Consider the following 13,498-nt stretch of genomic DNA (forward strand, 5'->3'; position numbering starts at 1 on the left):
AACTTATTACAATGCTTTCCAATAAATGTGCTTTCTTTGTAATTTATACTATAACAATTTCAGTCTATCCTCTACTACAAAATCTTTCTACTTCGTGGGACCCTGGAGCCGATGCAATGGAGAGGGTTTCAGAAGGAGGATAGTTCACTGCCAAATTTTTCTAGAAGTTTCCCGGACTGCGGCTAGGCTGCCAGATTCCGAATGTACAGGTTAGTAAATTCCAATAATTTCTGAGATCTTGCATACATATTTCTAATTTAAAGATAATTTATTTTTTCTGAAAACAGGAATAGATTATAGTACAATATTTGTACGGTGAGCATTTTGTGCTGCCAAACACTTGCCTTACTTATAAAAGAAATTAGTAACTTACAAAATATATTACAAGAATCGTAAACTCGCCATCTTCATGAAATTCAGAAAATATTTTTCCAGATGAATTTAAATTAAGTACTAAGGAAAAAACAATTTTGTTTGTCTCAAGAGGAAAAAGGAGTAGAACTGGCATATTTTGGCCCTTTTCCAATTCATATCCACGTAAAACGTCGGTGAAGTCTCGCTAAATTTTTATGCTTTGTGTCATGTTTTAGTAGTCCAAAAATTAATTATCAAAACTTCAAAATTTATCACTATGTCAAAGAATTTTATGAAGAAAATGAAAGTCATTTTAACGCTTCGTTTGCTTTATAATCGAGTAAATAGTCAGCAGTTTTTAAAACTTTATTTTGGTTCTCGGTCCGAGAAACCACCTTCTGTCAACTTTGCCGTTCTTTCTCTTTCGAAATTCGTCAGTTGGTTAATCGTTCGCATCTCTCATGAAAATTAATCCGTGCGCCATATCTCAGGTTCTATCGTATAATTTTACTTGTGGTTGCACTTTCTCTGAACACTGGTGTACATTACGAAAAAGAAAAGCTTACTAATTGAAAGCTTTCTTCTACCAATTTCTCAAGTAAAGCAAAATGTTAGAAAGGCTACTCCGCTTGGAAACAAATTTTACAGATTTTAATTTCCCGAGATGATCCTGTTTAAAAGATTACAAAGCAATAAATAAAATTGCAGTTTGAAACAACATACATGGATCAAGGTCCACAAACAGCAGTTTAAAGATATCTTTTTGAGAGCATTCTGAGTTTGAATGTCAAAAGAAAAAAACGTTTCGCATTTGTTTTTCAGCCTGTTTTGGAACTTCCAGAAATTACTCCAAGCATGGAAAAACTTTAAGAATATATAGATATTGCACTAAAGAATAATTTCGTCTAATGATCTAAGGATTAACCTGTGTGCATATGCAGACCATTGAATTCATATTTCTTCATTCCCCTATTCTTATTTAGATCAGAAATGAGAATGTGCAACAAGGAGTCGAAGCATTCTACTTCACCAGGAGTATAGATGCTGAGAAAATTATCAGGAGTGAATTTATGTGACTTGAAAGCGTACATTTGTTTTGTAGGATCTGATGGGAGAACTAAGTAGTGTTGTTCTTTGGACTTCATATTCAGCAGACCTTGTGTATTGCCTTTTCAGAAGTCAAATATTTGTAGTTTGTAGCAAATATTAGTTTATTACAGTACGAAAGGAAAATTTATGTTAAAGGTTTTATTTAATTTTACACATTCTTACACCTTACAATCTGTAAGGTTATTATTTAAATTAACCAGTTATTTAAAACTGCACGTCTTTCCGATTCCTCACCAGAATATAAATGAGGTTAAACAGTATTTAAACTGGTGTTTTTGAATTGCAATACAAAATGCGTTTCTGACCTGCGCGTGCACGCTATGTTTAGTTCCTGCCAACAAGTTGTAATTATGCGGCTTTCCGTTGTAATTATGCGGCTCGTTTTTTCTATACAACTTTGCCATTGCTCCCTTTGAAAACCTTGAGTTTGTTAATCAAAAATTCGTTAAAGTTTTACATAATAGGAAGTCGATTAATAAAACAAATTCCAAATTTCAAATTTGGTGTCCTACATGCCCATATTCGTAGGAGGATTACGTCATTCAAAATTCGATGACTCTATGTACCGTTGTTTTATTACAATGCGAGAAATATATATACATTTATGCAGATTTTTCATTATTTAATTTCTTTAAATATAACACAGGGCGATAATACTTTGTGGCAACACTTTGAAAAGTGATTCGCCGTTTGTAGTGAATCGACGCAAAATCCCAAAACGAAAACAATAATTCTTCAGAGACGAAGCCCCTTTGGACTAAAAAATAAATGTGATTACTTTCAGACAATCAATGATTCTTTTCATGTCTGTGAAGCGCTTTTGGGCTGACGAACTTTTACCTGATCAAGGAAAACCCTATAAATCTTCAGTTTAACATTACAAGGAGTATTTCTTATTAAAGATTTATTTTTGTGCGTGCCTTTTTTTGTAACATGTAAAGGACGCACCTACTTAGAAATTGCAAACATTTCAAAAGTAATCCTCAATTGCAATGCCGTATATCGAATGTAGAGCAACAGCTTGCAAAGCATTATTTCAGTCATTTTGCGTTATGAAACTTTGAATGAGATGTAATTAAATTCAGAAAAACAAAATCAGCGTATAGCTATATAAATAAGGCAAAGGGAGAAAGAAAAGCATCTTTTAGCATTGATATAAAAAGTTAGTATTGCATATTTATTTCAAATTCCAATTGCAGCATAGTAATAATAATCACAAAAATGATAACCAAAGGAATGCTTAACATTTGTCTCCACCAAGCTGCCTTTCCAGTGAAATCGTTTAAAGTTTGGATGAGTAAAACTTGGAAGCTGGAAATTGCAGCTACATTATCACCAACCGCTATTTTATTTTAACTGTTTCAAAGCAAAATATTGTAAAAATTTCTAGGAAATTTATCAATCAACTTTATATCCGCTAAAGTCGCTTTGATTTATGAAATTCAAAGAGAATTAAAAAGAAGACTCCCGTTTTCTGAATTAATCAACAAAAATAAAAAATCGAGAGGGAAAACAGTTTTAAGAAAAAGCACGATTCAAATTCTTAACGCATTTATTTTACATCCGTTTAGCAAAAAACTAATTTAAAAATTATTTTAAAAAGCAGAGCTCCCTGAGGAGATATTGGTCGCTTCGAATGCAAATGTAATTAACCATTCAGCTTAAAAAGGCACAAAAATTTGAAGTACCTTAGCTTGGAAAAAGATTAATTAAAAATAGAAGAGTCGAACAAGAAAGAAAGATGTATAAAGCTGAAGTAAAATACTGAAGCCTGAATAAATTGGTTACGATATTTTTTAACTTAATCTTTAAGATAGCATCCATCATCTTTTTGAATTGTGTGTTTAAAACCATTATTTTCTAGGATTCATTTATTCTCGTATTTTAATGAAATCGGTGAGTTTCTGTTCTCAAAATGCATGTAATTTGATTAAATTTTATAATATTATGATAGATATTTAGTGCCTTAATAGCAGATTCATTACTTATTATTTTACAGGTACGTTAATCTTTTTCAGTGTAATCATGATTTCCAAAAATCTTTCCAAATCAAGAAAATTGTGTCCTTTTGGGGGGCAGTTTTTCCGTACGCAAAATTCAAATGTTTTTATTATTATTACTGCTACTACTTCTTCTTCTACTACTACTACTATTACTACCGCTACTGCTGCAACTGCTACTACATGTTTAATGTAATTATGGACAGCTATGCAATCGAATTAATTACAAAGTTAACCTATAACATGAAAAATTTAAACAACTTACTTTTAAACTTTTATTTATTTATTTGGTAACATAATTGTTTTACTTTTATGCCTCGTAATTATCTATCCTTCAAGACTGGGGACACTTTTTATTTGAGTTCGTAAAGTGTTAACCATTAATCATGCTTTCTTTCAATAAATGAATGTTTAGCTTCAGATTGCATGTAAAAAATAACTATTTAATGTTACCAAAATTGTCTACTGATTTATTTTTATACACTAACGTTGCAATTTTTAACTTAAAGCAATATTATATTTTTCCTTTAATTGCATATTAGGTGAATAACATATTGAAAATTTCATAATGAATTAATATTTTATTTATACTAATCACTTCAAAAAGTTTTAAATTATGTGAGTAGTGTGAACCCGGATTCATTGCATAATTTTGTTTTTAGATGTAATCAATATATAAGTAAAGTTGTGAGAAATTTAATAATAATATCGTTACGAAATGTACAGGCGCGTTAAGATAGCTTCCCCGCAAAGCAGGTTAAGGGTAGCCCCATTTGGCGAGAAATCGCCCATTTGGCGACAAAATTGGTGATATGCCATGGACGGATGGAGAACTTTATGGAACGAATTCTTACCGGTTTAGCTCAGAATGTTCTTGAACACAAGCCAAAAACTATATAAACCCTGCGGAGAGTAAGTGCGAGATAGTTAGTCAGTCCGTGCGGAGTATCCGGGCAGCGAGTGGGCCTCGTCTAGAGAGCTGATAGTCAGTCATTGAGGGAGTGTCTCGAAGTCTAGCGCCGAGTTGGTCATCGAGTGCATCGAGAGAGTCTTTTAGTGTATCGCGGTTAGTGCATCGTCGAGAGAGTGTGTTAAGCTTCGAGAACGACTGAACCGAAGAGTCGGAAGCTATGCTCTGTGTGTCGTGGAGTGCATCGCGAGTTGTAGCGTGGAAAGTCTCGAGAGCAAGTGGAGTTCCGAGAACAACCGAGCAGAGTCTGGACTGTACTCTGGTGCTTGGCAGTGAAGCTGTCTCCACCGTTATTGCCTGACAGTGTGAAGACTGTGTCACTGATTGCTCTAGCGTGTTTATAGTAGATCTTCGAAGACTGTAAAAGGGTTTTGGAGCTGTCCTGATTAATATTGGTAAATAAAGTGTGTTTCGATATTCCATCAAGTGCTGTCGTCGTTATTCACTCCAAATCTACGAAACCGTACGAACGTGAACGAAAAAAATAACGTAACAACTGGTGTCAGGAAAAAAAAAAAACGTAACATTATAATAATGATTTAGTCATTTGGATGATTATGTTCACTTTTTAACAAAGCCTTCAAAACTGAATAATTTTGGTGGCTAATGTCTTATAGAAAGTATTCCATCAATGGGAACAATTAACAGAAAAGTCTGAATGATGCTATCAATTATATCTGGAAACAAAAACATGCAATGACTGAAACAATTCGTTGACTATATTTCTATGAAATATTATTGGATGACTGATTGATAATACTGATTATTATTCTATCGTGAAATATTATTGAATAGTTAGATATTTCGTTTTGAGCCTAACGGAAATTACCGCAATAAAGCAATTAAGTTAGCGTAATTCTAACGCAGACATATTAAATGTTTGCACATTTTGAGGGACAAGATCGTAAATTACTTATGATACAGGGATCTTAAGCGTGTTTCATACATGCTGCTTACGAAACCTTTTCATAATGCTTTTTCTGATATTGCTTCAAATTGCATAACCTGAATTAAAAAATACTTTTCCAAATAAACTAGTAAAGGATAATATCTCGCGTAATGTCTAAACTTGAAATATGCCTTTCGAATCCTTTGACCTTACCTTCTTATTGTGTGCTGCTAGCCTCTTTTACTAGTGGCCGAAGAAAGAATTGTGTGAATCTATATTACACCAGTTCTTCTTGCTAACTGTGGTTCTTTTTTAATTAACTTCATTTGTCATGCCAGTATTAAAAGTCATTCGAGATGATGCATAAACATATTTCTTTTATTTTAAGGATACTATAAACCAACTAAATGTTCTGAGAGCTTGATTGCAAATTTAATCAAACTTGACAAACAGCAGTGAATGTCTGCAGAATATATCTAGCTTTTAATGTCACATTTTACTTGCAGATGCTCGACCAATCGACTTTGAACCGTGTTCCATATCCTGCCCGCCTCCTTATCCTCCTAGAGAGGTGACAACAGTAGTAGACCAAACAGAAGAAGAAAAAGACAAATCCTTCTACTCTTGGAACACTGAAAAATTCTCTCCTTGTTCTGCTTCCTGTTCAGGAGGTAAACTTTTACATCGTTTGTAGATCTGACAATACTTTTAGTCATTCCAGAGATAATCGGAATAACCGTGAAAGTTCCATTAATGACTAAAAAGAAAAATAATAAAATTTAAAATTACAGTTAGGCTGCACAAAGTAGACTTTCCGTGTAAGAAGTTTGTTTTGTGCTGCCTAACCGCATTTAAGATAATTAAATGCTAATGAATCAGGTACCCTATTAAATAACATTAATACAATTAAATAACACATCATTATTTTATAATATGGTTCAAGAAAGAATCAAGCAAAATTCGTGAGAATAATGATATAAGGGGTACAGCCTTACCAGATGTTAACATTCTGAAAGTTTTCTTTTTTCCAAAGGTATTATACTTAATATATGTTTATGAAAACTCGCATTATATATTCTCATATCTATTATTAATTTTAAATGAAATGAATTTCCCTTGCGAAAGGACTTAGGTAAGTAAATTATGTGGTAAACTATTTTATTTTCTATGAAAAAAAGCGCGAGGAAATAGGCGATATCTTTGGTAAAACTTTCTTTGATTGAAACAGAGAAATGTGTGTTTCTTTATTTAATGAACGATTAAATTTATGATTCACTTCAGTGAAGAAAAATAAATCGATACCTTTAAGCTGTTATGAAAAAATATAATTTTCTTATGATATTTTTTGAAGTGTTTAATGTTTTCATTGCTGAAAATGTAACAAGACGTTCGCGTCGTATAATGTTGAAGGAGTAAATTTACAGATTCTGTAGTTTAACAATAAACCATTTTTTTTTCGTTATTGAAAATATCTACCTAAATACTCAATTTTCTCTGACATGTGTAATTTTTCCTTAAAAACCTAAACGGGGTGAATTTTACATTGCTTTCCCATTACTATATATTTAGTAATGAAGGAGTTAAAAGAGATATCAAATATTTATTTCAATATCTTTCCAAAATATTTGCAAAATGTAAAGGCTTCTGATGTATCTGTATTAAACTTTCAGGTTGTTAACCTCACACCCTACTTATGAAGCATTCCTTTCTTTCATTTTATTTCCTGAGAAGAATTCCGATTGCGATTAACGGTAATGCAGGGAGGCAGACAAAATCCTTTACCAATTAACCACCTCATAATATTATATATTGACTTTTAAAAAATGCGTTTTCGAGTGTTTTTGTTCATAGAAAAGGCCCAGATGTTAGAAGAAGTCAGTACCGCGAAACAGCAGTTTGCAACGATAACTGTTAACAGAGTATTAAACAGAAGGCGAGTGTTGTAATGTTTTTGAAGAAACCATGGGTTTGGTGATGACACAAAGACATTTTGGTGCGCATTTTCTTACGAGATGCTCTCACTCCAAACATATAGTTCACAGATTGCATCAGCAGTAAGAAATCACTGACTTCAGTTGCTGATGTTGTAGGACGCCAGTTGCTGATATTATTGTAGTGTTGGAAATGCCGACGGAGCCCATCAAATCTACGCGCCCCTGAAAATGACAACAGGTCTCCATTTACTCACTTAGTGGTTCATGCAAGACAAAGTCCACCAATCATACGAAAGTTAGTGAAATTGGAGATAGTGGCCCCTCATATTTCGGTCATTAATCGATGCGATTTCTTTCTATCGAAAGTTTTGAAAGATTTCTCAAGGAGACTTGCAAACGCAGCGCAGTTCAAGGTTCTTATCGTGCAGTTTTGGAAGACGTGAGCCGGACGGTGGTAAAATTGCAAAGGATCACTTGCAAGAGGTTATGAAACAAAACAGTAAGCACTTTCTGCACTAAACTTATTTTTCATGTTCAAGAGTTAACTGTGCATTCATTTTATAATATTTCTATGATAATGTTGATAAATGCATGTATGTTGATTTCTATGATAATATTGATAAATGCGGCACAGAGGGTATGACATTTCGCGTGCCACCTTGTTGTCAAAGAGATGCAGGATTGGATGGAAATAGACAATTAAGTTCCTGTCACACGCTCTCAAGATGTTGGATAACCGTCCATGTAGTCGGAAATGTACTGAAAAAAAATTAGGAAAATTAGGAAGGATGAAACACGCAGAATAAGACAGTTACGTGGAAGGAAGCTGACGAAGGATTGCAGATTTTCATAAGATTTGCCGAGAAATGATCATCTATGTCAGTTCATGAGCTTATGAAGTTCATTGTATATAGAGCGAATTTTGAAAGGGCGAAAATTTCATAAGAAGGCAAGCATTGAAAGTTATTTATCACCACACTAAGAAACTTTAAACTTTCATGTGATAATATACAATGGTAATTTTAAAATGTTGTTTGAATGTAGATTTCTGAAATATGAAATCATATGTGCGTGTTTTAATTTTAAATAATATTTAAAAATTATTTTAATTATGGCCAGTAGATTGAAAAAAAAAACGACCAACAGACTTCCTTTTATGCGATTTCTACATATAGCATCCCAAAACATAAATAAGTAAACTCTAGAAATAGTACATATTCCGTTATCCGGAAAAATCTTATGAGGAATCGATGAGGTTCATTGCTACCGGATAAGGGAGGTTCTACTGTATCTAGGTAGATAGAACTCTTTATTGGAGCTACGTAATATTTAAAATAAGACTTTATGTATTTTTCTTTCAAGAATTACGGATACGACTTCGATATTGTTTTATTATTTTTTTATTTTCAAGCGCGCATATTTAGTTTCAAGGACGTCAGTAAATTCAGTTTCCCTTGTGCGAAAGAATGAAAATCTAAATGTTTATCTTAAAATAAAGCAATCAGTAAAGGAAATAATTAAGCCACTTCAAATGGCCGATATAAATAAAACCTGGCTACGTTACAGGTGCACTGAAGAATAAAATCGCTTCGGAAAATGCATTTTAAAATTTCACTGCTATTATTTATTTATTTATTTTTGAGATAAACGGAACAAACTTATGATTATCAAAATATTATTAAAAACCGAATTTGAAGTTATTTTTAGAACAGCACGTGGAATAGCAGTATTACTAAACGAAAGAAAATTTTATATGAATAATGAGTTAAGTGAGACATTTTTTGTTAAAAATGAATCAAAAGGCGCAACACTGAATTTCATCCTAATAAGATTAAAAGAAACCATATACCACTGTCTTTTTGTAAGGATGTTAGACACTAAAAAGTGACGCTGTAAAAGCTGTTTCACTTAAAGCTCTGATAATAGGTGGAAAGATAAGAACCTTATTTCGCACCTGATAAGATTAAAAATTGAGAAAAACTGATTATACCCTTATGCGAGGCAAGAATTATATGGTTTCCGAATTACCTACTAAGCTGCTTTTTCGACCCTGCGTAATTTGCATTAATAAACCTCGAAGCTCAAAGCTTCACGTACAATGAGATTATATGAAACTCAAGCAGAATTAGATTTTATACAAATATTATATATATACTGCATACATATTCATGACACTCGCATGGATGTAAAGAATTCTTTTTCGTGGAGAACTAAAACTAAACCCTTTCCACCGTTAAATGGGTGAGAATAAGTTTTTATGATGACAAATCTAAAACAGCATATTTTCAAAAAGTATGTATAAGTATTTGTAAAGAAAAGTATATCAAGTTAAGCAATTAAAAAGAAAATATGAAAGCTTTCAGATTTTGCATTACGCCCACAGGAGCGTTTCATAACATTTAGGTGTGCTACCTTTATTTATTAAATATCATGTCCTTCGCACTTAAACCATAAAATTCAATTCAACAGCAATATCGCAAGAGCATATCTTTAGAATTTCCGATTGCGCGCTGGAGATAATTTCCTCCCCCCCCCGTACGGTATTGCCATTGCTCGCTTTGATATCGTTGAGTTTGTTAATCAAAAATTCCTTTAATTGTTACAAAATATGAAATCGATCATAAAACAAATTCCAAATTTCAAATTTGCCCTTTCAGATGCCCATATTCGGAGCAGGATTACGTCATTCAAAATTGGATGGCTCTAGGTACCGTTGTTTTATCACAATGCGAGAAACATACATACATTTAAGCAGATTCTTCATTATTTAATTTCTTTAAATATAACACAAGGCGATAATATTTAGTGGCAACGATATGAAAAGTGAGCCGACACTTATAGTTGAACCAACGCAAAATGCCACAACGAAATTAATAGCATTTCTGGGCTAACGAACTGGGATAAAGCACCAAGCCTATACAGTATGTACACTACTGTTTTATTCCAATTTGTGAAAACACTTTTGAAGCAATAAATAAACTTCAGTCAAATATTATAATATCTTGTAACCGTTGTATATTACGATATATGTTATCGACTTTGCTTTAAAAAACAGAACAAATTACATAAATTTTCCATATTTTATCGTCATTACGAAAGTTGAATTTCTGAAAAAAACTGAGTAATGCGTTCTAAAGTAAATATAAAATAATGAAGAGCATTGTAATTAAATAATGGGGAAATTATAGTATTATTAAAATAAATAATATCGATTAAATAAATAACTGCAAACCTAATTAACTGTCTTTCCAAAGAAGGTTTTCTACCTTCTTTGGAAGACTTTTGGGAAACTTCTTTTTCTTCTGTACCGATTTAGTACAGAAGGGTTTATTATTCATTATATTGTTGTTTTCTTTGCTGGAATGGAAGCTTTTTATTAAAACTGTAATACCTCGTGACAGAGAAAAGAATGAAGTTTTAGTTCAAATGCAAGCATTTACGACTGAATGGAATGTTTTACTGTATAGCAGTATTATACTACTTGGAATTTAGCTATTACTAACCAAATATTACTTTTTCACTGCTCTGATGGACTTAACAAAAGCAGAAGTCTTCATGTAGAGACAGTTTAATAAGTTCAAGAGGACTAGTAACATTATATATGCAAGGGAAAGTCACAATAGACGACCATAAATTATAAAGAGGGAGGAATTGTTTTTGAGATGTCTAACGTCCACCGTGGAATTAATATAAAGTTTCAGGGCAGACGGCCAAATTCTACAGTAAGAATGTACTGCATGGAAATTCTATTGAATAAATCTGTCGATTTAGCGTTACAGTTTCAATTAATCCAGCCTTACAGGCATTTACCATTGTGTTAAAGAAGATGTCTGTGTTTTGTCATGTCTGACCGTTAAAGAACTATTTACATGCAAAAAGAGGTATTCCCTGATACTCAAAGAGCTACTATTTGTACTTGGAAACATTAGATGAATGAATGAGAGATGCGTATCTCAGTATTATAAAGAACCAGCCTGTGCTTTTTTTTCCTTGGAACGGTTAAGTAAAAATATTAATATTAGAAAATGATGCAAATTCTAGAAATAATTCTGAAATTTTAATATTTAATTAATTTTTAATATTTATTATTAAGTTAAAATTTTTAATAAGAGCTTGATGATGAATTATGAAGGTTGCATGTTACATTGATGCAGTGACCAATAGTTTTGGCTTTACGATTATTATCTTTGGATTTACTTCAAGACTTCTATTTAGAGCAGCTCTATAATTAAGCTCCCAACCTTGTGTGCAATATTCGGCAGTTGTAGGTTTTTGTTATATTTATAGTCTCTTATTTTGTTAAGCTGCTGGATGAATAAAACAGCATCCTACACTATATTAGAAAGATTTTAAGACAATGTAAACATGAAATTTCCAGTAGTTTTGATATTAAACTGTTATATTTTGCTATTTTGCTTCAGCGCAATTTTTTCCTTTTGGCAGGCATACATACGTCTATTGTTCGATGCCTCCGTCTCCCGGATCAAGTGGAAGTCTCCCCTCAGTTATGCAATCTTGCTCTAAAACCTGAAGCCCTCACCAAGAGGTGTAACGATCAGCCTTGTCCAGTAAGGTATGTCAGAGTGCTTTTTAAACAAATGTTGCAATCAATGCTGTTAACATTATATAGAAGATCTAAAAGATATTCATATATGTAAATATATAGCTACTAAAGTTTCAAATGAGTATGTACAAATTAAAAACACAAATGTAATAAATAAAAAAAAGCCATTAAGGGTTAAAAATTTTTACATTTGATCTTTCGGTCCATATATACATATATAATGAGAATGCGCAGTCCTATATGACTGAAGCTTGTGCGATTCATAAATCCGCCTCTGACTTTATATCTATAGAACAGCCACACTGAAAATGTGCTTTTTTATTCCAACACATAGGTGAAAAGATATTACAAATATAAATAAAATAAAAAACTAAAAACTACTCAGATTCAGTACGTTCGTTTTTTCTAAAAAAACTTTTAATTGGAAGTAAACTTAATTAAGTAAATAAAGCCATTTTGTTTCCCTCAGTCCATATATGAATCAAACTAATTTCGCTTTGTCTTTAGGTAGATATCTTCGTGACAACCTTCTCATATGTAAAATCAAATTTCAAGACTGAAAATCACAGAAATAACTACATAATAGTTTATTTTCCATTCCAGTTATAAGTGGAACGTAACGGAATACGGAGAATGTTCCAGAGAATGTGGTGGTGGTATACGAACACGAATAGTGAAATGCATCTCAGTGACAGATGGTCAAGAAGTTACATCCGTTAAATGTTCCGGTCAACCGCCGAAAGCTGCTGATAATTGCAATGTCTTCGACTGTCCTTCATCCTGGAAGACTGAACCTTGGAGCAAGGTGAGAAGCAATGCGTTCTTTTAACTAATTTTAAGGTACTGAATAATGAACTAGTTCTCAGTACAGGATATCGCAAAATTTATTAAAATTAAACATAAGGCAAAATGAATAGGAGATATTAATTTTGATCATCCTTACAAAAATCTTCTAATATATGCTGCTTCCCGAAATATTAGATGTCTATGTGAAAATTTATTTTTAGATGATCTCTGTACCAGGTATAAATAAACTGCGTCTCGTGACCCACTTGTGACATTTGACACCCGAGATGCAAATTCCTTGCAATAAATAATAGTTTTATTTTTGAAATATAATTTCATTTTCAAATAGAAATCTGGCAATGTCACACTTCTTTATAATTCGAAATTTAATTTCTTAAATTACACCATGTCTGAAATAATTTAATAGATTTTAAATCATCGGTCTTGCACTGATTAATTATCAATATAACCAACACAGTGGCGAAAAGTTTCCTTTCTGCTAATTATCATCAATGTCACGTTACTTTTAAAGCAAACAATGGCCATTTGGGGTAATAGAAGAAAACAAGCACGATGGTCATTAAAATGTAATGCACTGTATTTCCTTTTGTGTTTTTCTCTCTCTGTTTTCCATCATTGCTTTTAAAAACTCTCTTCTTGCGGCCAGTTTGTTTCTCTTGCTTCTCAATATCTGCGATTCCCTATCTCGGAAAATTTGTTATTCCTTTGCACAGAATTATTTTTTAATGTCTTCGGACTGCTTACGTATACCCACTGAAAAAACGTCTTTTATGGAATAAAAATCATGTCCGTGAGGAGGCTCTTTCGATTTGGGAAAGATTTTAAAGTCTCATGAACTCATGTGTAGACTATACGGTATGTGAAATAGAA

General features: G+C 32.5%; 2 protein-coding genes across 2 annotated transcripts in view; one reads left to right on the top strand and one right to left on the bottom strand.

Annotated features, from left to right (window-relative positions):
- Positions 1-13,498, top strand: part of LOC118186513 (protein madd-4-like) — a 246,373-nt gene that overhangs the window by 190,901 nt on the left and 41,974 nt on the right. The window contains exons 10-13 of the mRNA XM_085823406.1: positions 64-209; positions 5,830-5,994; positions 11,701-11,830; positions 12,425-12,626. Of these exons, the coding sequence (XP_085679532.1) occupies positions 64-209; positions 5,830-5,994; positions 11,701-11,830; positions 12,425-12,626 (643 nt within the window). The remainder of the gene's footprint in view (positions 1-63; positions 210-5,829; positions 5,995-11,700; positions 11,831-12,424; positions 12,627-13,498) is intronic.
- LOC118189745 (BLOC-1-related complex subunit 8) overlaps positions 1-13,498 on the bottom strand; it is a 108,811-nt gene that overhangs the window by 645 nt on the left and 94,668 nt on the right. The window lies entirely within an intron of this gene.

The sequence above is a fragment of the Stegodyphus dumicola genome, chromosome 9, assembly GCF_044657685.1.
Source record: "Stegodyphus dumicola isolate Sdum_Otavi_A_Nest chromosome 9, ASM4465768v1".
Taxonomy (NCBI): domain Eukaryota; kingdom Metazoa; phylum Arthropoda; class Arachnida; order Araneae; family Eresidae; genus Stegodyphus; species Stegodyphus dumicola.